Genomic DNA, 23,273 nt, shown 5'->3' on the forward strand with positions numbered 1-23,273 from the left:
GCAAACCAAGGTTCCTCCTGGTGGCAACGTGATGTGGGTGGTATGCACAGTGGTGACTTGGAGCATTCTGTTTCCCCAGTCTGAGCACCAGATCCGAGCCCAAGTCATGACTTCCTACGAATGGGAGGAAGTCGACCCAGTGGCCAGAGAGAAGATTTAGACAAGTAGGTGCAAGGTATCCCAAAAGCCATATATATCGAAGTTGGAGGAGAGGCTCCTCTCCTTCTGTGCTCTCCTCCCAGCTAACAAATCAGCATGCTGCAAGTCACAACCTGTGTGTTGGAAGCCAGCCATGTGAACAGGATGGTCATGGTGAGTGCCCAGAGACGACAGCCCCAGCCCCCCACCCCATCAGCAATGACTGTTCCCTGGGCTTGCCTGGGGATATTTTTCATGAGATGGTTTTATCATACCAAGCCAGAAAAAGCACAGCCCCCGCTCAAGCGCAAATAAGCCACAAATGGAGAGATGAGAGCAGGGGAGCTGTCATCCAGAATCTTCCTGCAGTGGCCAAAGCAGGGACCCCAGCCCAGCCCAGCCCCCACCCCCCATCAGCCATGAGAGAGCCACACAGCCAAGCTCCAAGGCCACAATAGGTGGCGTGGGTGCAAGGAGACAGATACCTGAGTCCTTTCTTAGGCAAAGTGTTCCTATCAAGGTGCGGGTCACTGTAGGAAAGTTAAAACAAAAACAAGAACTTCAGGGAAGCACCAGGGAAGCAGGGAATGGTAGGGGAGAAGGCTGGGGAGCTCCCAAGAGAGAGACTCCCATCACCACCGGGGACGGCTCTCTTACCCAGCTATGCATGCAACACATCCACATCCAGGAGCACAAACGGAACCCCAGCCTCGTCCTGAGCGGGCACCAGTGCACACTTTAACCCAAGTCACCAGGTGGCCCAAGTCGCTCAACCCCAAATAGTCTTCCTTTTCCACAGGTTCAAAGCCAAACTGAGGCTGTACACCTCTGCACCACCTCTAGGGCTCCTCGAAGAGAGGGATGCCAGGCTCCCTGCACCCCTACCTCCGGCCCACCCCAAAGGCCACTGGAAATGGCTTCAAAAGGGAGAAGGGACTCAGAGGATTTCAAGAGGCCAGCAGTTTGCATACTTGGAATTCATGTGTAACAAGTGAATTCCAGGTCCCTCTCAATTTCTCCTTGTTTCTGCCCAGCAAAGGCGTAGCTAGGAGCTCAGCCCTTGGCTGGGGTCAGGCATGTTACCACTTGTTGGCTGATAGAGTCAAGGCATTCAGATTTGCAAAGAACAAGGGTTTCAAGGCTTAGTTTGTTAGTCTGACAGTTTTTGCTGTTGATGGGGTGAAGAGGGTTTCCATTTTTTTTTTTTTCTGGCATGAAACAACATCTGCTTGTTATGTTTGGCCAGGCTATGGCTCCCCCGACAAATTTAAGGTCAGCATCCATCTCTGAGGTCCACCCACAGTTGTAGGCGAACACAAGCTTGTAGGTTTGTGAAATCTCCACACTCCACACACTGTGTTTCTCATGATCATCACAGGATACGGGCACACAAAACACACAGAAGTCTGCAAGACGAAACGAGCCAAATTGCAAGAAAGGAGTTTGAAAGGGAGAAGAGCCAGCTGTGTGGGGAGGGGGAGATGGAGGAGGGGGGCAGGCTGCACAGTGGGTGGTAGGCATTTCTGGGCTGGGGTGGGGAGGAAAGGGCAGGGAGCTGGAAGGCAGGAACATGCCACAGGAGGCCACAGGAGATGCGAGTGAGAGCTTCTGCCAACCCAGGGCAAGCAATGGAGATTGAGTGACCTTCCCAAGCCAAAGGAAGGGGCCAGCCCAACCCCACCTCTCCCTGGGCTTTCGTGGGCAGCAGAACAAACCCCCCACTGGCATGTCTGGGGGTTCATAGAATACAGTAGAGCCACAGACACAAGCGGAAGCCTCAGACCAACAGGCTCGCACAAAACAGCTGGCTTGACAACGCATGGGTAGCGGGTCCCAGAGGCTGGGAGAGCCCCTTGTCTGTGGTGTCATTACCTGTCCTGTTTCCTGGGCAGAGTACTTCTGCAGAACTTAGGGCTAGCAGCAGGGGAAGAGAGAGGGCTAGAAGTCCGGGCAGGTAGAAAACAAGAGAAGGAATATTAGACTGAAGAAAGGAGAGGCACTGGCATTCACAGTCATCCTGACATCCTGCCCTTCTCCTTCATGTGCAGAAATTTCTACAGTAGAATCCAGGGCTCTGAGCATGGCTTCTGGCTCTTTGCACACTTTGCGAGGGGAGGGGACAGAAGGAGCCAATGGAGGTCGGAGAAACTGAATGTAAACGGGAGGGTTTCGAAGGCTGAATGCCATTTCCAGTGGTAGCACAGATCTGCCCCCAAGAGACTTCCAGCAGTGCCAAGCACCAAGAGTAACCACAGGAATGATAACGGGAAGCAGAGCCCAGGTAAGTTCCACCCCAAACTGGCTTCCCCAAGAAAGAGGAAAGAGCAAAACGCTGTCACGGGGGAGGACGTGTGAGCTCCTGGGGTCCCTAGCCTCGACCTCTGCACTCTGGGAAGGGCGTCTTCCAGGGGCCCAGCACCAACCTTTCCGACAGTGTGGTCTTCACACTGTTGGTTCGCACAAAGGGCGTCAGGGAGTCATCCTTGGAGGAGCTGAGGAGGCCCATGGAGGAATTGTGGCTCAGCCCCCCTCCGCTACCGAGGGAGATGTCAATGGACTCGCAGCTGGTGTGCAGGCTGCTGACTGACTGGAAGCCCAGGCCATCCTTGCTGACCACCGAGGAGCTGCTGGCGGTGGTGCCCCACGTGAGGCTGTTGGAAGGGCCCGAGTGGACTGAGCTGGGACTGGACGCTAGAGGAGACTGGTTGAGGTCCACGTTCTTACTGTAGAGAGGGCTGCTGCTCCCATTGCTCAGGATGCCACTGCCTGATGGGGAGTCTAAGTTGCCTTGCTGGGTCATGGTGGCATGAGGGTTGGAGATGACCACCGAGTTTTTCATGTTTTCAGTGGTGGCGATGGGCACTTGCTTGGTAGGCTTCCCACCAAAGAGTCTGTGAAGACAGAAAGGGTTGTGTGGGATGGACACCAGGGCCAAGGGCTGCCCGGCCATTAAAGGGAGGTGGGCACAGCCCTCCCTGCTGAAATGGCTGAAGGTGCTCTGTGGGAAGGGATGCCCCGGAAGGAGGCCTGAATTCGGGAGCTATCTTCAGGTTCTAGGCTGCCACTGAGCCCCAGGCTCTCTAAGCCACAGGGTGATGGAGAATAGTTTCCTACAGACCTCTCCACACTGGTCCAAGATCCTGACTCCCTTTCTTCCTAGAAATCAACTACCTATGAATGGCCCTGGCCCAGGAAACATCTGAAGATCTGTCTAAATCATCTCCATGCCCAGGACACCAGGCAAACCCAAAACAGATACTCAGCTTCAGGCCGCTTAATTTCAAGAGATTTGGTTTCCTTGATTTCAAAACACAACTCAAGTAATTGGGATCACGAGTCTCGATGTGAATGGAGCCCAGGAGAAGCATCCCTACAAGCGGGAGACGGGCCAACCTAGAGGCCGCATTTTCAGAGCCAGACAGCTTGTATGCGCCAATGACACACACGGAAAGGTTGCTGGGTTCACAAGACATTAGACCAGACACACTGGGTGCAAACCACGTCTCTGCAACAGACAAACAGACATGCCACATAGCGTCACCCTCCCTCTCCTCCTGACTGAAAATGTGCCCTCAGGACGGGACACAGAATGGCACAAAGAATGCTCCCCAGTGGAATGGTAGAACTGGCTTACAGTTGGAGGGTGGACCACGTTCTAGTAATACAAAGGCATTATTCCACCCACCAGAAGTAGAGGGTGAAAGGGCCGGGGATTTAGCTCAGTGGTTCAGTGGCCTGCCTTGCAAGTGCAAGGACCCGAGTTCAATCCCCGGTACCATAAAAAAAAAAAAAAAAAAAAATAGAGGATGAAATAAATACCAGAGTGACAAAACGGTTATGATAGGCATGCTGCCTGTTACCCAGATTCTCAAGGCAATCCAAGTCTCCCTCTACTATCTGCAAATAGTCCTACAAATCTAATCACTGTAAACAAGCTAATATATAATCAATTGATCAATGCTCACTGGAGTGTGGTGACAGAGGAGAAATACTGTTCTTCTGATGACAACCCAAGAAGAAAATATCCTGTTGTAGAATATTGGCTTTGAACATTTGCATACTCTCAGTGACAGGGGCCTCACTACTAAGAGAGTAACTTGCTCCACTGCCAATCTTGTTTAATTGTTAGAAAGCCAAAGTATGACCCATTTCTTTCTGACTTTGATGCAACTGTTCCTCATCCTGCTACATTTAACTACACAAAAATAAGTCCCATCTTTTGCCTGTCAGTCAGCCCTTCAAATCACGTAGAGTTCTCTGCACACTTTAGCTAAGTTCTCCTTTGTCCATGCTGCGTAACACTGGGATGAACCCACAATTGCTGAGAGCTGCTCCCAGCAGAGCCTGAAGAGCTGCCTGCATTTTCACATACCCTAGGCGCTAGACATGGGGTCCAGGAAAGTGCCTTTGTTGTTACTAAAGGAAATCCATAATACCAAATATGACCTACAAGACTTGAGGTAAGAAGCAGTGAAAATTTCCATTTTCAAGGCAATCTGTTAAAACAACAAAAAGCAGTTCAGCAGGACCTTCCCCCTGGAAAAAAGAATCAGTACTGAAATCCTAATAATCAAGTCTGGACAAGAACAGTGAACAGCTTCATTATACCTTTCATGTGGAATGCTTCTTCTGAAGTCTTTTCAAACATTCCTGCTCAACCCCCAATAGATGCATGTGCATATAGTTTCTATGTTTTCACTGCTTAATATTCTATCTCTGGGACTTAGGATAAGAAATGTCCTGGGAAGGCCGGACAGCCTCTACCCTACTCGGCGGCAGTGGGGGAATGGTTCAAAGGATAAGGGGATAACAACAGCAGGCAGCATTGAAAAGACATGGAAAAACCAGAGAATCACATTTCCACATTAGGAAATCCCACCAGCTGTGTCAATGTGGGAAAATAATGCCTTTTTAGGGCAAATAGGAAATCAATTTCTCCCTTTTAGAGATAGTTTTGCTAAAGACCCTATGGGTTTTTTTTAAGCTAAAATTTCAGAGACTAATTTGGAAATATATATGTAGTATAAAAAAGTGTGTGTGGGGGGGTTCAGAAATGGATCTGGCTAAGATCACGGCCCACTGCAATGAGGCAGCTTAGCCACAGACTTACCAACAGAAGCAGGAAAAATGAACTGCTTCCCATGAACTCGTAGCCCTGATCTGAGAGGATATCAAGACCTCATCTTGCACAGTGGCGAAATTTTACAGTGTGTTCACAGGCCAGACGGCTGCAAAGGTTAACTTTTATAAGAACCCACAGAAAAATAACATCATGCCCATCTGACAGAGGAGAAACCGAGGCAGAGCTGTTAAGAAAGGTGACATGGCAGCTAATGAAGAAGGACCTGGGATCTGAACTCAGGATGGTTAATTCCAGAGACCTTTGTTTTTTATTCCAACACCAAAAAATAACTTGCCAACTATAAAACTTCTGACAGAGCAGCATTACCCGACTGATACCCAGGAAAAACAGAGGTTGGTTCCACCAAGAAAAAGGAAATACTTCCTCCAGGGTGTCCTTCCTCAGGTCCCAGCTGCGGGCTGAACCTCGCATTTACCTACTCACCTTCGGAGGGTGGGAGAGGCCACATCCGGGTATTTGGCCCCGGGCTGCAGGGCGGCTTGGGCTGAGCTTGTCACAGGCACAGGCGGGGCAGCCGGGTTCACTTTCACGGAGTTACAGGAAGCTACGCTCTCACTGTCGGAAGAGACACCCTTCTCCTTGTCTGTCTGGTTAACCAGGCCTGGCAGGGAGCTGCCCAGGGCTGTTTTCGAAGGCTCCCGCAGCTTGGGCACGGGCAGGCCTGCTGACTTGCTGCTGATGTTGGAATCGATGCTGCTGGTGCTAGACCTGTTCCCAGCCCCGTTCCGGCTGTTGGACTTACTGGGCCTCGGCAGACTCCGGTACTGCAAGTTTGTCCGGGAACTGAGAGACAGATACCCATCGTCCTGATTCTGAGTCCCGTCCATGCTTGTCTTTCGACCGCTCGACCGACCCACGAGCGCGGATGACTTTGGGATCTTGCCCAGCGTGGCTGATCTGCTGGTGACAGTGGCCCCGCTGGCTGTGATCATGGCCAGCCCGGCCACCGAGCCACTTTGCTTCTTGAACCCAAAGCTGTTGGCGTTGGCGGTGGGGGTCCTGGAGCTGCTGGGCAGGGGCTTTTTGGATTCGTCACCACTGCTGCGGCCTGCGTCAGATGGGGACCGCTTCACTTGGGAGGCTTTGGGCGAAAGCTTTCCCTTCTCTGATACCTTTGCATCATCTGTTTTTCCTGAGCGAGAAATCAGCTAGTTTACTTGCTAATCCAAGAACTCAGCCCCTCCAGGTCGGCTAAGACGCTCCCCATACCGGTGAGCAGGCTCACTTTTTCCTAAGGGGAGGGGAGGCGGGACCCTGGGGAGGCTGGAAAAGAGCTCTTTATCGAGATAATCTAGTCTACTGCTGTCACAGTAAGCCTTTTAGGAGGTGTCAGTGATTTTCCTCATTTGCAAAGCAATCTAGATTTACCCAGGATAAAGCAATGCCAGATAATTTTTCCTGATATGCTTGAGGGCAAAAACAACTCTGCCTTTTACTGACCTTTTACCCTCTGTCCCCTACAAGATTGTCCCTAACATTTCCAAGGAGTCATCCTGCCCTTCTTTACACTCAGCTCCTAAATCACAGACAACACAGCACAGCAACACGCCCCTGTGTGTAGTCACCATCACCCCTCATATGGTTAAACAGCCCAGCGAGCAGCTAAGCTGACCGGCACGTCCAATGGTTAAATTGCCTTTCACACCCTTATGTGTTTCCACTCAGAAAAAGGGATGTAAACCCTCATGCAAGTCGATTGCTAGCAGAGCAGAAGCCCAAGGAAAAAATCAATAATGGCAAGTGCTTGCTCCTGCACTGTTTTGGCTCTGGACTCACCCGTTCCTGGGGTCTTCAGCGCACTTGCTGGGGCGGATGGCTTCGTCCGTGGCATGGTGATGCCCACTTGTGCCGTCATGCCCCGCCGCCATGAGCCTGTCTGCGAGATGACTGGATTCTTCTTGCCTGATGTGCTCTTGTCTGACTCGTCGGACACGTCCGAGGGGTTCCGCCTCCACTTGGCCCCCGGCTCCATCTTTATGCCGCTGTCGGACCCTCCGTCGGATTTCTTGACATCGTCGCCAGACCACAGGGAATTCCTCTCCACCTGCGAGTGCTTCTCAGCATCAGTCTGTGGACAAAAGTCCTTCGGTTAGTTCTCCCTGAACTCCAGGCTGGAGAGCCCCCGACTCCAAAGGCAACGATGCCAGGATACTACGCTGAGTCAGGGGAACACAAGGCGCGTACTTTCCAAAAGTTTGGATGCTTGAACTCTGACTACGTTGTTAGAAAGTCTGATGTTTTTTTCCAAAGGAAAGTAAAGAACATAAATGTGTCCTCAGAAGAGAAGGTGTGGGGGGAAGCAAAAGAACCAGGAAAGAAGAGGGAAGGAGCCGTAGGCAGGAGGACGGGCAGAACAGATGAGATGTGGTGGGAATTTAGCCACCAGCTCTCCTCCAAGCTGGCAGCTGGCTCTCACCAGCACAGCTCTCTAGGCAGCATCCTGCTCCCCAGCCAGCATCCAGCCTTGAATTTCCCTTTGTTCTGCCGCCTTCTCATCCCTGCACCGGCAGCAAGGATCTTTGGATCCAGCACAGCGCCTCAGCCGAATATACCAAGCAAGCAAGCAAGCAAGCAAGCAAGCAAGGAAGCAAGCAGGAGCAGCTGCTGACTCCACTAAATCAGGAGAGCCCAGGGGAGCCTGGCTGAGGGAACAAACCCTCAAATGCCGTCCAGTTCTCGCCCACCCAGCCTCATTTACATGCCCCTGCTTTGCTCCCCTCGGGGCAGCTGTTCAGACAAGGGACATCATTAACCAGCTTCCTTCGGGAGACCCCTGACCTGCTGGCCAAGGAACCCAGGAGGGGACAGAAGTGTGAGGCTAATGGTGGCTACGCCAAAAGGCACAGAGGGGACCAGACTTGAATATTCTGGGGGCTCCCTAAAGGCAGAGGCCAGGAGGAGGAAACCAGGAGGGGAAGGATCAAGGCACAGCAGGGCAGAGGACAGCAACACTTCTGGGAAACTAGGACCACGCTTGCTACCAAAAGTGGGCAGCACCAGTGAGGAGGGAGGCGACCACGACCACCTGGCAAGCACCTGGCCTAAGTGCACTCACGCTCCCCTCTGCAGACACCATGGACAAAGGGAGCAAAAGCGACCAACTGACAAGCAGCTGGACCCTTGCATCGCCATCCCAACCACCCAATGGGCCCCTCATTTGCTCAGTTACTCCTCAAACACATACTGACTTCCTGTGAAGTCCCAGGCACCAGAGAGAGATCACAGGAGGAAAACACTCGTCATGTGGCAGTGGCAAATGACACGCAGTGGGGGATCCCACACTGGGGCGTGGGGCAGGTGCTTATCAGGACCTAGTGAGTAAATGAATGAACAAGGATGCACTTCATGGACGTCAAGGAATGTAGGAAGGTAAGAGCGTGGTCTGCAGTCATTTTCCAGCTGTCCCAACTTCCCGGCCCAGGTTTTGCTGTAAATAAATACCCTGGAGCTGGGCGAGGTGACACATACCTGTAATCCCAGCACTCGGACGGCTGAGGCAGGAGGATCGCTGTGAGTTCGAGACCAGCCTGGACTACACAGTGAGTTCCGGGTCAGTCTCAACTACATAGGGAGACCCTGTCTCAAAAAAACTAAAAGAAAAACCAAAAAAACCCAAAAATAGCCCGGGATAGTCATCCAAGCAGAACGTGCTCCATGCCTGCTGCTTGCCAGGGGGAGAGGCTGGGAACATTGACTCTCGGCCCTTCTGGAGTTTATGGTCAGCAACAGAGGCAGAGATGGAACAAATAAATACAAATATGTAACTGACTTACTATAAGGAAAAGGGCAAGGGCTTTTGATCAGAAGTACAAACCTCCTTGACCTAATTTAGATCACGACGGGGAGATGTGTAGCAGTGGTCGGCTAAAAACTTTTGGAAGAAGTGATCTAAAGAAGAAAAACTTACTAAGTGAACTTGGGGGAAAGGCAAACAGGGATCAGGAATTGCATGTGCAAAGGCCTGGGGACAGGAAAAGCTTGGCTTTGGAAGCATTTCCTTAATAAATATTTCTTGGGTGCCACTGTGTGCTGGGTAAACTCATTTGCACAGGGAATACTACAAGAAACAAATTCAAGTCTTCAGCCTCACAGAGTTTACATTTAAATACATTCTAACATTCTAGTATGCTCTGAAATGTACTGTAAATTTAACACATTCCATATCCAGGGTTACTGAATTACTTCTTCGAATGTTCTTAGACCAGTTTCCCCAGTTGAATTGTAATGGTGCTAATAATTGTGGCAAGTAACAAAACCTGCTGAGCCCTTACTCGGCGCCAGGCACAGAACTAAAGTGTTCCGTGGGACCCTTCAAGTTGAATCAGCATCGGTAACCACGAGGAAGTAAGTAACAGCTCACATTCTCAGTGTTACACAGGACAACTGAGGCACAGAGGGGGGAAAAGCTGCCTAAAAATCACATAGTAAATGTACTCAAGATGCAGGCGCTCCGTGATGCCAATGCCCAAGCCCATGTTATAACTCTTAGGCCTCACTGCATTCATCGGTTCTCTAAGTCCCCGGACAAAAGAATTCCCACGTTCCCTGTACACCCAATACTATCCAGACACCCACGCATTCCGGTCCCATACTGGTGGACTGGCTGGCTACACTCCCGCCCAGCCCCTGGGTGAGGGGGCCCTTCGAACCCCAATTCCACCACGGACAGAGAGAGAGCACAGATTGCAGCTTCTCGCTTGGTCTCTGTCTGTCAGTCTGTCTGTCTGTGAAGAATAACCCTCCAGCCATCACACCCGCTGCCTGGGTCCAGGGTGACAGCCTTCTCCACTCTATTTCGAATGGCTGGGCGTTTGTCCTGGGGCATTCTCTTAGCTTTGAGTTGACAACTCCTGGGCAAATCCATCCTAAGCCATGCACCAATCCGCTGGTGATACCTCCCGGAGCCAACAGTGACTACTTCCCAGCCTCTCCTCTGTTCCCACAGCGCACAAGAGCAGGGTCGGCGGGGGATTCACACCACTCTGCCGGCAGATTTGGACCCTTTTCTCCCCGTGAGGCCTGGGCCCTGCATTCCCACCTCTATGGCTCCTCTGTCCCAAGGACCACACACACATGCACCGCATACTGGGGATCAAACCCAGGGTCTTCATACTAAGCTTTACCCCAGCCTTTTTTTTTTTCTTCAACACAGTCTTACTAAATCACTAAACTGCCCATGGTAGGCTCAAGGTTGTGATTTCCTGGCTCTATCTCCCACAGTGCTGGGACCATCAGCTTCTGAAGGATTCTTACCGCTCCCACTCGGCAGTCTCCTGACCCATGCAACAGCCTGCTGGGCAGGTAGGGAAATAAGCCAGGAGGGACCCCGAAGGGAGGCTGGGCTTCAGAGTGAGAGGGTGGACTGGGTGAGGCCGGAGGAAAGGGAAGCCTGGCGTGACCTGTGGGGAAGGGCATGGCTTTGGTGTTCAAGTGACCGGGCCTAAGTTGCTAACCGTCTCTGAGGCTGCTGCGCTGTGTGTAAGACAGGGTTAATAGTGAACAGGCCTCCTAGGGAGGGGATGGCGAACTCAAGGAGGTCAGAGTACAGATACCCTCAAAACAGTGTGCCTTTCTTTCGCCAACTCTCCCACCTGTGGCATTCGGGTCCGTCATGAGCTTTATCCCAGTTTTGTCTTTTGCAAGGGTGAACAGGCTACTTACTACTGGTCTTCCTGTGATGGCCGCAAGTCCCAGAGGTCAGGGACACCCCCTTCTCAGTCCTGGACCCCGACACATCGAGAGGATGATTTGGCTGAAGTCCGAGCCCCATTGACAATGGAAATCCTTAGTGCCACCAGCACTGTCACTAGCCATTTGTCACACCGGGGACTGTGTCCCTCAACACACGTTCTTAGCTCATTTGTCCTCCGACGTTGGTTTACTATCCATATTTCACAGGCGACATAAACCCAAGTTTGCAAAGGAAAAGCAACTTCCCAGAGTCAGGAGAGCAGCTCCCAGCTCCAGCTGAGTCACCCCAAGTCAGGATACACGCAGGGGACGCCAGTGCTATTCGTGACCCTCCTAGAACAGGAATCTTTGCCACGTATTTCAGAATTGCATTTCCCCGATGAGCAAAAGTTAAGCTGATAGGGAAGCATCTTCTCCCCCCGACATATTTTAGGAAAACTCCACAAACACTGACGGTGAGGGGACATCTTGGGATGACCCCCTTTGCTCCCCTGCCCTTAGAATGGTGCCTTCCACAAAACCGAGAGAAAACTGAACAGTCCAGCAGTGCCCAGATGACAACGGGGGAGGCGATGCGTGTCAGTCCTCTGCCACCAACACGAGGTCTCCCACCGAACTGCCGCATAAGACAAGGTGAACTGCTCTGAAACTACAAGCAAACTTCATCAAGAGCATGGGAAATATTAGGTTAGCAACCTGAATGGAAGAGGGAAAGGACAGGAAATGCAGCGGAAGGAAGGAAGGAAGGGTGGGAGGGAGTGGGAAAGAAGCAGACAGGGACGGATGGAGAGAGGGTTTGAGGAGCTTCTGAACAACCTCAAGTCTCCGGCACACACGTTCAGGTGGATTCACCACGCTGCTCTCAGGCTCACCCAGCTCAGTCTACTTCCGCTTTGGGTGGACACAATGATCAGCATATGCGAGGATGCCACTCACACTTGACTTAGTTTCTTCCAAGACACCAGTCTGGCTGCCCCTGGAGAGAGGAGGTCTGTCCACATCTCCTGGACCTCAGCCCTGGGGCCCACACACACCTCTGGGGCCCTCTCAGCAGGCCTGACGTCCCAGACAAAGGGAACCTCTGTCCCAAGGGCCTCCTCCTGCTCCCTCAATCCCTACGCCAGTCTTGCCAGATGATGACGTCTGGGTCATCCACATGTGAACCGAGACAGGCCGCCAGCGTGTGACAGAACTGCATGAGCCGCAGCGGGCGGCCTGGACTCTCCTGGAGGTGGAGTGGAGGCGCCTGGGACAGGAGTCAGGCCCTCAGCCTTCCTCAGGGCAGGAAGCTGTGAGTTACGCTGGTTCAAACAGTGTGAGATGCTCCCTTCACTAGAACAAAGGGAACATCACTGAAGCTGTACTTCAGGACACCAATGGCAGAGAACTTCAAGACTGCGGTACGTTTCTGTTATCCAAGACCTGCAATTTCCATTTTTTTTTTTTGAGAAAGGATCCCACTATGGCCCTGAACTCATGGCAACCCTCCTGCCTCAGTGTCCAGGCTGCTGTGATTGCAAGCAAGCACCACCACACTCTGCTATTTAAATATTTTAGGTGCAGCTAGATGGACAGGAAAGAGCTACCCTAGGGAAGGCAAACCTCTTATATTTTCTTGTAGTGTGATCCACAGCCCTTCGTCCAGCATCCCTGAACCTCCTGACGTGACCCACCAAGGGGCGTGGAGGGCTTGGCCTCACCCACATTCAGCTGTGCAGTGACAGGAGATCCTCTCTAAGCGCAGGTCTTTACTCGGTATCAAGGGAACTCTGGACTCCCACTAGCTCGGCGGGAGCGGGTGCAGACCAGGACAGTCTCTCCTGATCCCTCCCGTGCTGCGCTATCTAAGGGCGCCCTGGGTGCTGGGTGCTCCCTGACGCCTTCAATTCAGGATGAATCTCAGGAGAAAAACGAAAGAGCCAGTGTCCGCAAGATAAGGAAAACTGGTGGACAGGATATATGACACACGGTGGGTGGCTGGGTGCTTCTAATTTGTGTCTAATCGCTGATTAACAGGGACGGCTGCCAGGCAGTGTGGCTCAGTTTGGTTCTGTTAAATACCTTGCTTAATGGCATGGAATATTCTTATAAGGAAATGAGCAATGTTAAGGGGAGCCTGAATAAATTTTACAAAATTACATACTTTGTACCCTTTTCTTTTCATTTGGGTAGTGTTTTTTTTAAATACAACCACCACCACCTATTCTCTCTCCCCTAAACTAGTTACAAATTCTGGCTAAAGTGAAAACATAGGAGGTAACATCAAGATGCCCCACCTCCTCCACTAGCCCTTGCCTCTTGCAAATGTCACAGCAGAGGAGGTTGAGAACGCTGCATCCTCTCTGTCTACAGGACAGAAGCACATATTCACTTCAGCCCTGCTCCCCAAGGAGAGGCCCAGGAGAGCCCAGGTATCACAGCAACCATAAGAGGGGCTGTGAGTTCTGTCCTCCCGAGGACCTGGTGGTGTAGACGACCCACGCAGATGCCCCGGGGTTCACACCTCACCAACACAGGCTTCCCCAGTGGTACAAAAGGTCTAAGTCAGCACACCACGCTGACTGGTCCGGGGACAAGAGGGGTGAGGACAAGTCCCCACCTCTCTGAGCAGCACTCCCGTTCCCAGCAGGGAAATGGGCCACTGGGTCTGACCACTGCTGAGCACCTGGGAAGGCTGAGCAGGCTGAGCAGGCTGGTGCCTGAACCAAATGCCCTGTGTTTGAAACATAAAACCTGGGAGTTGAGGGGGAGCCATAGGCGCCTCTTCCCAGGGCAGCTGGCTGGCAGCTGTGAGGCACACTGGGGAGAGGACCTGTGGGGTGGGGACTGACACTTGCGTGTCTGATGACCGAGGCCACCTGGAGCAATAGCTCTTGATTTGTAAAGAGAAACCAGAAACACATTTTCATGTGAAATAATGTGGTTTAAACATTTTTGGCTCGGAATCGTGTTTACAAGTAGCATAATCCTGCAGGTTACACAGAACACGATGGCAGGGGCCTCAGATGGACCGACTGTCCCCAGCCTCAGGCCAGGACACACTGGTCTCCTGGTTGTCTCCCAGCCTTTGTTCCCACCCATCACTGAGAGCAGAAGCTCACGGGAATGAAGAGAGGACCCACTGTAGGCTAAGATCTGCTCACAGAGCCTGACATCCGTCTGTTTCTTTTTATTTATTTGTGTTTTCTTTGTTTTTGTTTTGTTTTTTTGTACCGGAGACTGAACTTGGGACCTTGTGCTTGCGAGGCAGGAAGCGGCACTACTGAGCTAAATCCCCAGTCCATGTGGCATTTTTTGTTTGTTAGTTTTTTCAGACAAGAGTCTTGCTATGTCACTCAGGCCGGCCTTCAACTCACAATGTAGTCTAGGCTGGCCTCAGACTCTCCAAGATCCTCCCACCTCAGCCTCCCCAGGCAGGGCCTCTCCTCCCTCGCTTGGATTCTGCTCTCCCCAGACGCCCCTCTCAGCCCAGATGGCCCTGTGTTCCCTACCTGCACATCCAAGTTCTTCCGGGAGGAGGCCGGTGTGTTAGCGTAGGAGCTGATGGAGGAGCTGGTGTTGATGTCATCCGTGCTGAGGTTGTCTATGGTGTCACTGATGCCACTGCTGACGGAGCTGCTGTCGTCCCAGCTGCCAAGACAAATACGGCCTGAGCACAAACCTCGCCACGGCTCAGCTCCAGCCGTGGCACAGACGAGGGCAGGCTGTCCCCAGAGTCCACCCACGAGCTAATGTCTCGGTGCAGCATCTGCCTGGGAGGTGACTGCACCTCCTGTGCTGCTGTCCCCAGCCGGCCCTGTGCGTGGGGCTTCCATGAGCAGAGGCCACGACAGCAGCCCGGCCCTCTCAGTGTACCCTTCACCTGGGGACCTTTCCAGGTCAGCAGCTCCTTCCAGGCTCAGGGCCAGAGCAGGAGCAGGCAGTTGAGGGACAATGCCACAGGCGTGCAGGGAAGAATGGCTGAGGGTCCCTCCCCAGGGCTCAGAGCACACACAGGGGACTCGGACACTTGCAGGGCAAAGCCGGAGGCAGGAGTGCGGCTGCAGAAACCTGCCAGGTCTCTTTTTAGCTATAAATCTAATAACATCCTGAACTGCTAAATTAGAGGCCTTCATTCCCAACATTTGGATTCCCTGGATCATCCCCCAGCTGCTCACATGGATCTCTTGCAAGGGTTCTCTGTCTTTCTTCCCTTCTCACCAGCTCCCTATCTCACAGTGTCACCGTCACACTTAATCTGGCACCCGGGCCTGGGACCTCCCCTTGCACACTGTGTCTGAACTTGCACAGCTCTCTGCACCTACGGTTGCCCTGCAGTTCAGGGTACCGTCGTCGGCTCCGCCTGGGTCACCACACAAAGGCCAACAGGTCTCTGGGTGCTGCTTCTTCACCCTAACGATCCATTGTCCCGTGGCAGCCAGGATGACTCAGGTACTTCTTGTCCAAACTCCTACACTGCCCTCACAGCCCTCAGATCCTCCCTCAGTCTCCAGTCCTGACTCACATGTCGGCTGGGCCCTGTCACATGTGGTTCTGGCCCAGTTCAGCCAGGCTTTGCACTGGCTGTCTCTATTCTCAGACTCTATCTTGGCCTCCTACTCAGCTGAAGACTTGCCTCCTCCCAGAGGCTGCCTCTGGTTCCTGCTTGTGTCCCACACTCTTGTGTCTTCCCATTTGTTTGAGGGGTGGCAGGGATGCAAGGGGGTGAGAACAATACAGGTGAAGGTCTAAACCTTTAGATTTATTACAGTATAAGGCGCGTTGCCATTGATCCCACTTATCCTACTGTTGTTGCTACTTTTGGGGCCAGTTCTGGAAATCCTCCTCAGTGAGCTTTACAGAAATGTGGTGAATGGCCTGGGGATTTAGCTCAGTGGTTCCGCCGCCTGCCTTGCAAGCCCAAGGACCCGAGTTTGATGCCAGTACCAACCCCCCTCCCCCCAAATCAAAGATGCATATATTCTCAGTGCTCTCAGACCCACCCTGTGGTGGCTTAGTATTTATTTAGGATCAGGAACTGGGGCTGTGTCCCCTCCACTTCCAGAGACACAGTATGGATGCTTTAGATGATTCCTAACTGAATTCACAGGTGCAGGAGAGGAAGGGCAAGCTTCCGGTGCACACCCACCACTGGAAGTGGATTTTGAGTGCGCCCCCTCTCTACTAAATTCTTTGACAGATCACAACTCCTATGCCTCAGTTTCACCACACTAGCAACCATACGATGGATGCTTTACTGGGAAAAGCTCGTGTTGCAGATGGAAAAGGACTCAAATTTCCTCCTGCAATTATGAGAAAATCCCACAAGTCTTTTACTGCATCTGCTCTTTTAGGTTAGGAATTTGGTGTATCTAAAATTTCTTATAATCCTATGAAGAAGAAAGAGGACCGACGAGAGGAGCGTGTCTGGTGGGAGGGAGAATGGAAGTTAGTAACAGATGCCCATAAATACACGTCCCGGACTCTGTGCTTTGAAATTGTACCTGTCCTTCCCTGTGGCCTTTCAGCACCGCGATATTATTTCAGAGGAGGCCCTGGTGCACACAGGTCCTGCCACACTGGTGTCCAGAGGGCTGGAAGCTTCGGCCTACGGTACCAGAAACCCTTGTAACTGAGCCAGAGGTGGGGAGAGCCGTGGTGTAATCCAGAGAAGAGGAAGGGGCAGTGACACGGGGAAGCCCATGCCGTGCAAGGGTGGCCTCGAAACCTCCCGGAGTGGTCCATGTGCCAGAAACCAAAGCTGTGCCTACACCCGGAAAACCACCAGGTATCCTTCTCCTCAGGATCTCTGCGACACGTGAAGCCTCTCTGGATATAGAAATCACTTCGTTCCCACCTGGCTCTTCTCCAAAGCCAAGTCAGTGAGACTGAAATGTATTCTAAGGACAACTAGCTCCAGGGGCCGCTCTGTGAGAATAAGTAAACATGGGGGATGCTGTGATTCCCCCAAACACCTTCTAGGCCTCCACTACCAGTAATGAGCTCCCTGCCTGCCTAAGTAGCACCACCCAAATTTACAGGACCAAGGGAGGGGTTGGGAGTGGAAAATGCAAAAATGACAGGAAACCTAGAGGAGCCCTAGGCCGTGTTCGTGTACCTGCCAGAGCAAGAGGCTCACACGGAGAAGAGAGGGGCAGAGCGGGAGGGACCCGGAGGGGCCACCCTAGCGTCTTCTATCTGGCCATCGCCACAGCCAGAAGCACCCCAGCCAGAAGCACCCTGGACAAACCCATTCCCTTCTTCTGCTGGAACAAAGGTCCCCAGGAAGCTTTTCACGTCTCCATTTTCTAATCTCCAGGCTTCTTTATTGCTGATTTTACTCCACAGAGCATTTTTTAAAGCCCACACAGAAGTTTTTAAGTATGTGACCTAGGTTCCCAAATCTTCTACCCATGACAGTCACCCAGCTGCATGCACTACGTAACTGGCGCAGACGTGCTCTCTTCTTGCTCACGTGGGCTACCTGTGTGGCCCCACAGCTGATTCTGCAAAACCCATGTGTGGAATCACGACGAGCCACTCACACCCAAGAATCCTTTTCAGATCAGGACACTAGCCACAAAGAAACAGATCCGGTCTCGCCTGGCATTCGGTCACCTCCAACAGCATCTCCAGGGATGCTGGGCACTGTACTTGGCACATTACACGCATTTCCCCCTGGATGAGTAGAGGCTTGGGACCCAGATCTTAATAAAACGATGGGATTCAAACTGAGGTATAATGACACCCCGAAGCCCTCATCAGAAAGACAGTACATATGGTGGCTTATAGATAGATACAGGACATAGAGACCAGCTTTGAAATCTCCACCATCTGACCAGGCTCCATCTGAGCCCTAGGCAAGCATATCTAGCAGACACCTTCCCCTGGCCAACACCTAGCACTTTAACCAGAACCAAGGCTCTCAAATCCAAGAGTGTTAGTTTATCACCTCCTGGAGAAATGCAGATGAGGTAAAGGGAAAAGGGTCCACAAAAGTCACTGGAAAAGCCACTCCAAATGGAATAGGAGCTGGGTGAACTGGAATGTGCCTGCATTCCCAGCACTGAGGAAGGCTGAGGCAGGGGGATGGCAAGTTTGAGGCCAGCCTGGGCAACTTAGCGAGACCCTATCTCCAAAGATAAAAATAAAAAATAAAAAGGGTTAGGGATATAACTCAGTGGTAGAGTTCCTCTGGGTCTGATCTCTGGTACGGCGCCACCCAACCCAGAAAAAGAAAGAAAAGAAAAAACAAAGGAAGAGGCCATTAAACCAGGAGATCCAGTTTCAGAGTCTTCTAAGAGCTGCTGACATCATTGTGTCAGGAATTCAAATGCCACTCAGGGTTTAAAGTACAATTTTAAGAGCCCCAATACAAGCTATCTGCTAGGAAAAACGCAGGTGAGAGAGTTATAAATTACCCCGGCTTCACACACATCCTGCTTTGCCTCGTGTTGTGGGCAGTGAGCATTCCATAAAACCAAGGACCCTGAGACCCATTTCCTGCTTAGACACGTTTTAATGTTGTGCTCTTTGGGGGCAGAGGGTTGTTGAAAGGAGCAGGAATCTGTACCCATCCTGAATTCCTGTGATATTAGAGTCACAATTTCACTTCCCAGGAAGCAAAGCAACAAGATAGAATTCCAAGGTTAAAGAGATGATTTAAATGGATATTTTTCCACTGGGATTTATGCCCTGGCTCTTGGCAAAAGGCTAGGAGAAGAGGAGTTATGGAAGGCTCCAGGGGGAGGGAGGGTCATTATATTTTTTAAATGGACTCCCAGAGATAGAATGTTGTTTATTCAAGGGAAGACAAGCTAAATGATGTTAAAAAAAAAAAAATGAGACTGCACACACATACATTAGCTCTTCTCAGTTCCCTAACAAAACTGCAGCCAGCTCGCACCCAACTGTTAGAATGACAATTCTGAAAAGTGATCTTCAGAAAGCAAAGTTCCTGATCTTCCCCAAACTCCAAAGACTGGAGGCTTCAGTGCCCTTGGAAACAGTCCAGGCTGCCTCTCTCCAGGTGACAAAACTCTCACTGCTAACCCAGGAGACCCCACCCGCCAAGTCAGGCCTTACCTGCCCGATCTTCCCTTTAGGCCCGGAATCACTCACAGGGGCCATTCACGGTGGCACTCCAGGCCCCTACCAGACAGCTGCATTCAGTTACAAAAAGCCAGGACTGGTGGAACTCGTTTGCTGGCTATTGTTCAAGGCAATTGTTCCCCTGAAAGCCCAGGGCCCAGCGGAATGAGATCCTTTGGTGAGGTTGACTGAGCAAGTCCAGCCATAGGCTTAGGAGAAAACCCTGGGGAAGGGGACGGTCTGGCTACCTCCATTCCCACCCAACGGGTATGTTAACTATTTCCCCCAGCAGACTCCACCTGGCGCATCCTCCTCCAACCACTACTGGTGCCCATCAAGAAAATCTACCTTCAAAGAAGGCAGAGGATCCCTTCGGAGCCTTACTTTCACAGTCTGCCAGGAAAGGATAACAGAATAGTGTACTTTCTCTTTTGCTGTTCTTTTTTCTTCTGTCCTGGGGATTGGATCCAGGGCCTTCACCCGGAGCTACCTCCTTACGCCTGTTTATTTTTTATTTTGAGACAGGGTCTCACCATGTCATTAAATTATCCAGGATGGCCTCGAACATGCAATCCTCTGGCCTCAGCTTCTCAGAGTACTAAGATTACAGGCACACAGTGCCATGCTCAGTAGTGGATGTGGCTCAAAGTCATTGGTTTAAATTCCTGCTGGACCATGTGCTGTTTTCATTATGTGCATTATTTCATTTAATCCTATAACTCTATGCTAGAAATAATAACCAACACGAATCAAAAGCTTTCTTTATGTCTGATTCCATTGTTACTCAGTGTTTTCTTCCAAGTACACGAGATAGATACTAATACCACACCCATTGTAGAGATGAGCAAATTGAGGTTTGTGGAAATTTAGGCCCAAGAGTCCTGAAGCTGCTTCGTGAGTGTCCAGCCAGCATTTATTCATTAGCACATTTTAATATACATGTGCCACGTGCACTGGAAGGACCTCACATTCTCCACACCAGAAAAGATACGGTGACTTGAATTACAAAAAATAAAATCACAAGTGGTCTGGAGACACAGCTCAGTGGTAGAAGATTTGTTTAGCATGCAGAAAACCCTGGGTTTGATCCCCAGCAACACACACACACACACACACACACACACACACACACACAGTCTGAAACAGAAACAAAGTACAAGCAAGCTACATCTCTAGGCTCCCTCTCAGACCAGCACACGTGGCTTACAATTCTACTGCAGAATGACCCAGGGTATAAATTTGAATTAACACAAGAACAGTGTTTAGACACGAATGACAGCAAATTTAGTCTCACTTAGCAGTGGACAAAGGTACCATGAAGCTCAGGGGGTTCCAGATGGAGGCAATGTTGGCTCAACAGAAAAAAGTAAAATCGATCCCCGTTTGAATCCTGCATCTGTCACCTGGCATTTACCTGGTCAGAGCACCTCCACTTCTGGGAGACCCAGTTTCCCCCTGTGCGGTGCGGTGCTGTGCAGGGACACCCAGTTCTCATAAGGCCGCCGTGGGAGCAGGCTGGCAGGTGTGCACACAGCCATCCCCGGGCGTGTCTGAGATAACCAGCTCTGTCAGGTGCAGTCCAGGATGCAGGAGAGCAGCAAGGACTACAGGAAGGAGGTGCAGGCCATGTCATAAACAGATGATAAAGTCCAGCGCAAGAACTTGCTCCTTGATGCCATAAATGGACAATGTCCCAGGAGAGAAGCAGCTTCAACAGACGGTGCCAGGTGCAAGGCCAGTCATGGGGGGAGGTAGTGAGAGGGAAGCGCGGACTTCATAAAGAGGGCTCCAGGGGGATTTAGCAGCGATCAGAACGCGCAGGGCTTGAGTTTCACCCCACAGCACCTTTGTCCCATTTTGGTAACTTACCCCTTGGACTCGTAGGTGGTCCCCTGAGTAAGCGTGAAATTCCTCCCTTTGACTTTTGGGGCTTGGTCTGGCTGGAAACCCCAGAGCTCTGGTCCAGATGCCTTAGCCCCTCAGTGTTACAATAGGCACCAGGGTGTCTGCTGACCTCAGCTACACAAAGCCCTCTCTCCTCCACAGGGGATTGGACTGCTCACACTTGGGCCACTGCCTGGCAGCTCTTGCCAGGGATCTCAACAAACCCACCCTGGTTTTCTGTTTACCAGAAAAGATATTTCCCCTAGACATGGGCAGAACTTGGCATATTACAGCTAATGATGGCAACCACTCTGGATAGGATGGAGCACTTCCAGGCACCCGCTAAGTACTTCATGCATGTCACCTCACAAATGCCTCTCATTCTCCTCTCAGGAACAAATTATTAATATCCCCTTTGCACAGGTGTAGAAATCGGGGCTTGTAGAAGCCAAATGACATGCTCAAGGTTCCTGAATTCATAAATGGAGCTTGATTTGAACCCAGATCTGCCTGACTCTGAAACTCAAACTCTTCCTATCCACATTACCTCAATGTAAGCAAAGAAGTAAAGATGCTTTTACACAGGTTGGGGTCACACATGGACGCAGAATTTCTACTCGCTATCCAAGCTGGGGACATCTTAATGGAATCAAATTGTTTTAAAACATTTCTAAAAGAAAGAAAAGGTGACAAGGGGGCAAATTCCAGATATGGGATTGGCTGACTGCCTTAAGTTTAAGTAGGTAGAATGGGATGTGGGGTCCCCACACAGAGCTCCCAATAGACTTTAGGGACCTAGGAATGGGAATGCATGGAACAGAAGAGTTACCTATGGTCAGCACAAAGAGGTGGCTGTCTCATTTAGCCATTTGTCAGAGGCTTGCCCTTCAGCTGCCCCTTTCTGGGGCCAAGGGAAAGGGAAGGGAACCTGGGTCTAGAAACAACCCCTCAAAAGTCAGCTATGCAACCCAAGAGCAGCTCAAGCACAGCTAAATAGGCACCCCAGGCACACATGTGAACACTTTTGCCAACAGCTTGGGTCAGCGTGATCAACACGTCGCGTGTACATCTTCTCCCTCTGGGACCCCATAAATCCAGCTTCTTGGGAGGCAGGGCACAGCCCCAGGCAGGCTCCAAGGGCATCATGGGCCTTGCCAGATCTGAGGTCCACTTGGGACCCCACCCTCCCGGCCCAGTCAGGACATTGGAGAACTCCCAGCTAAGCCTAGGGCTACCACTCCCTCCCAGAAACAAGCAGAACCCAGGGGGCCAGGCAGAAACCCTGTACAAGCACTTCGGAGAGTCCTCTACGACAGTGTCCTTTATCTGGCAAAACTCAAGTCACACTTACAGAAGAAAACATCCTGAGCCCCTCTGCCGAGCCCACCCTGGAAGGCAGGCTTGAGGAGCTGGCCTGGGGGCTCCGATCAGCTGTGTGATCTTGAGCAAGTCACTCAACCTCTCTGTGCGCCTTGACTCAAAATTTTCCCTACCGATGATGCAACACAAACCAAATGAGTCAACATCTCTTAGATGCTTAGCACAGAGAAGGTGGTCAGGAGCACCGCTTTCTTCTTCCCTTGTCTGACTTAAAACAGAAACGTGCCAGGGAGGTAGCTGAGCTGCACAGTGCCTGACTGGCAAGCACACAGTCTGGATTTCGATCTCTGATACAAAGATTAAAACACACACACACACACATACACACACAGAGAAATGCGTGGCCCTGGGCAACTATCAAGGTCCTAATGTAGCAAGAAAAGTGCCTGTCCTTAAACCTCCCAGGCCACCTCTCCTGGAGCCGTTTCCAGGAAAACACACACACACACACACACACACACACACACACACACACACACACACACACACACACACACTCACAACCACCACCCAGTAATTTTCAGTATTAGTAAACACAACCGCAAGTTCACCAGGCTCTGTAGATTCCAAACAAAACCTCCAACTGCAAGTCATTTTAATCAGTGTCCCCAGCCGCGAGCAGTCCTCGCCCAAGGCCACACTGGTTTTTTTCCAGTTCACCCTTCCCCCTAAGCTGAAGCAGCTCCCCAAAAAAAAAAATCCTGGAAAGAAGAAAGAAGATTTAAGACAGCTGGGTGATCAACACCCAGTTTTTCAGGCTTGGCAGCCTAAGTGGCTAAGATGGCCTGGAAAATACTCAGTAAGTAGTCAAGTACCGAGGTGGACCAAAGACACTGGGGTAATACCTCTGGCTTCCACTGACACCACCAAGGTGAGAAGGAAAGAGGTGGGAGGTGAAAAGGCTTGCAGTCCTCCCCCCTACACACACACACACACACACACACACACACACACACACACACACACA

The 23,273-nt window shown here is 51.3% G+C and overlaps 1 protein-coding gene across 1 annotated transcript in view; it reads right to left on the minus strand.

Annotated features, from left to right (window-relative positions):
* Window positions 1-23,273, minus strand: part of Nav2 (neuron navigator 2) — a 359,199-nt gene that overhangs the window by 63,953 nt on the left and 271,973 nt on the right. Inside the window, exons 16-21 of the mRNA XM_033764074.1 lie at window positions 14,464-14,602; window positions 7,058-7,349; window positions 5,705-6,413; window positions 2,562-3,029; window positions 2,011-2,076; window positions 624-668 (exon numbers count right to left, since the gene is read on the minus strand). Coding sequence (XP_033619965.1) covers window positions 624-668; window positions 2,011-2,076; window positions 2,562-3,029; window positions 5,705-6,413; window positions 7,058-7,349; window positions 14,464-14,602 — 1,719 coding nt within the window. The remainder of the gene's footprint in view (window positions 1-623; window positions 669-2,010; window positions 2,077-2,561; window positions 3,030-5,704; window positions 6,414-7,057; window positions 7,350-14,463; window positions 14,603-23,273) is intronic.

This window comes from Fukomys damarensis, unplaced genomic scaffold, assembly GCF_012274545.1.
Source record: "Fukomys damarensis isolate Sample0158 unplaced genomic scaffold, DMR_v1.0_HiC HiC_scaffold_16, whole genome shotgun sequence".
NCBI classification, from domain to species: domain Eukaryota; kingdom Metazoa; phylum Chordata; class Mammalia; order Rodentia; family Bathyergidae; genus Fukomys; species Fukomys damarensis.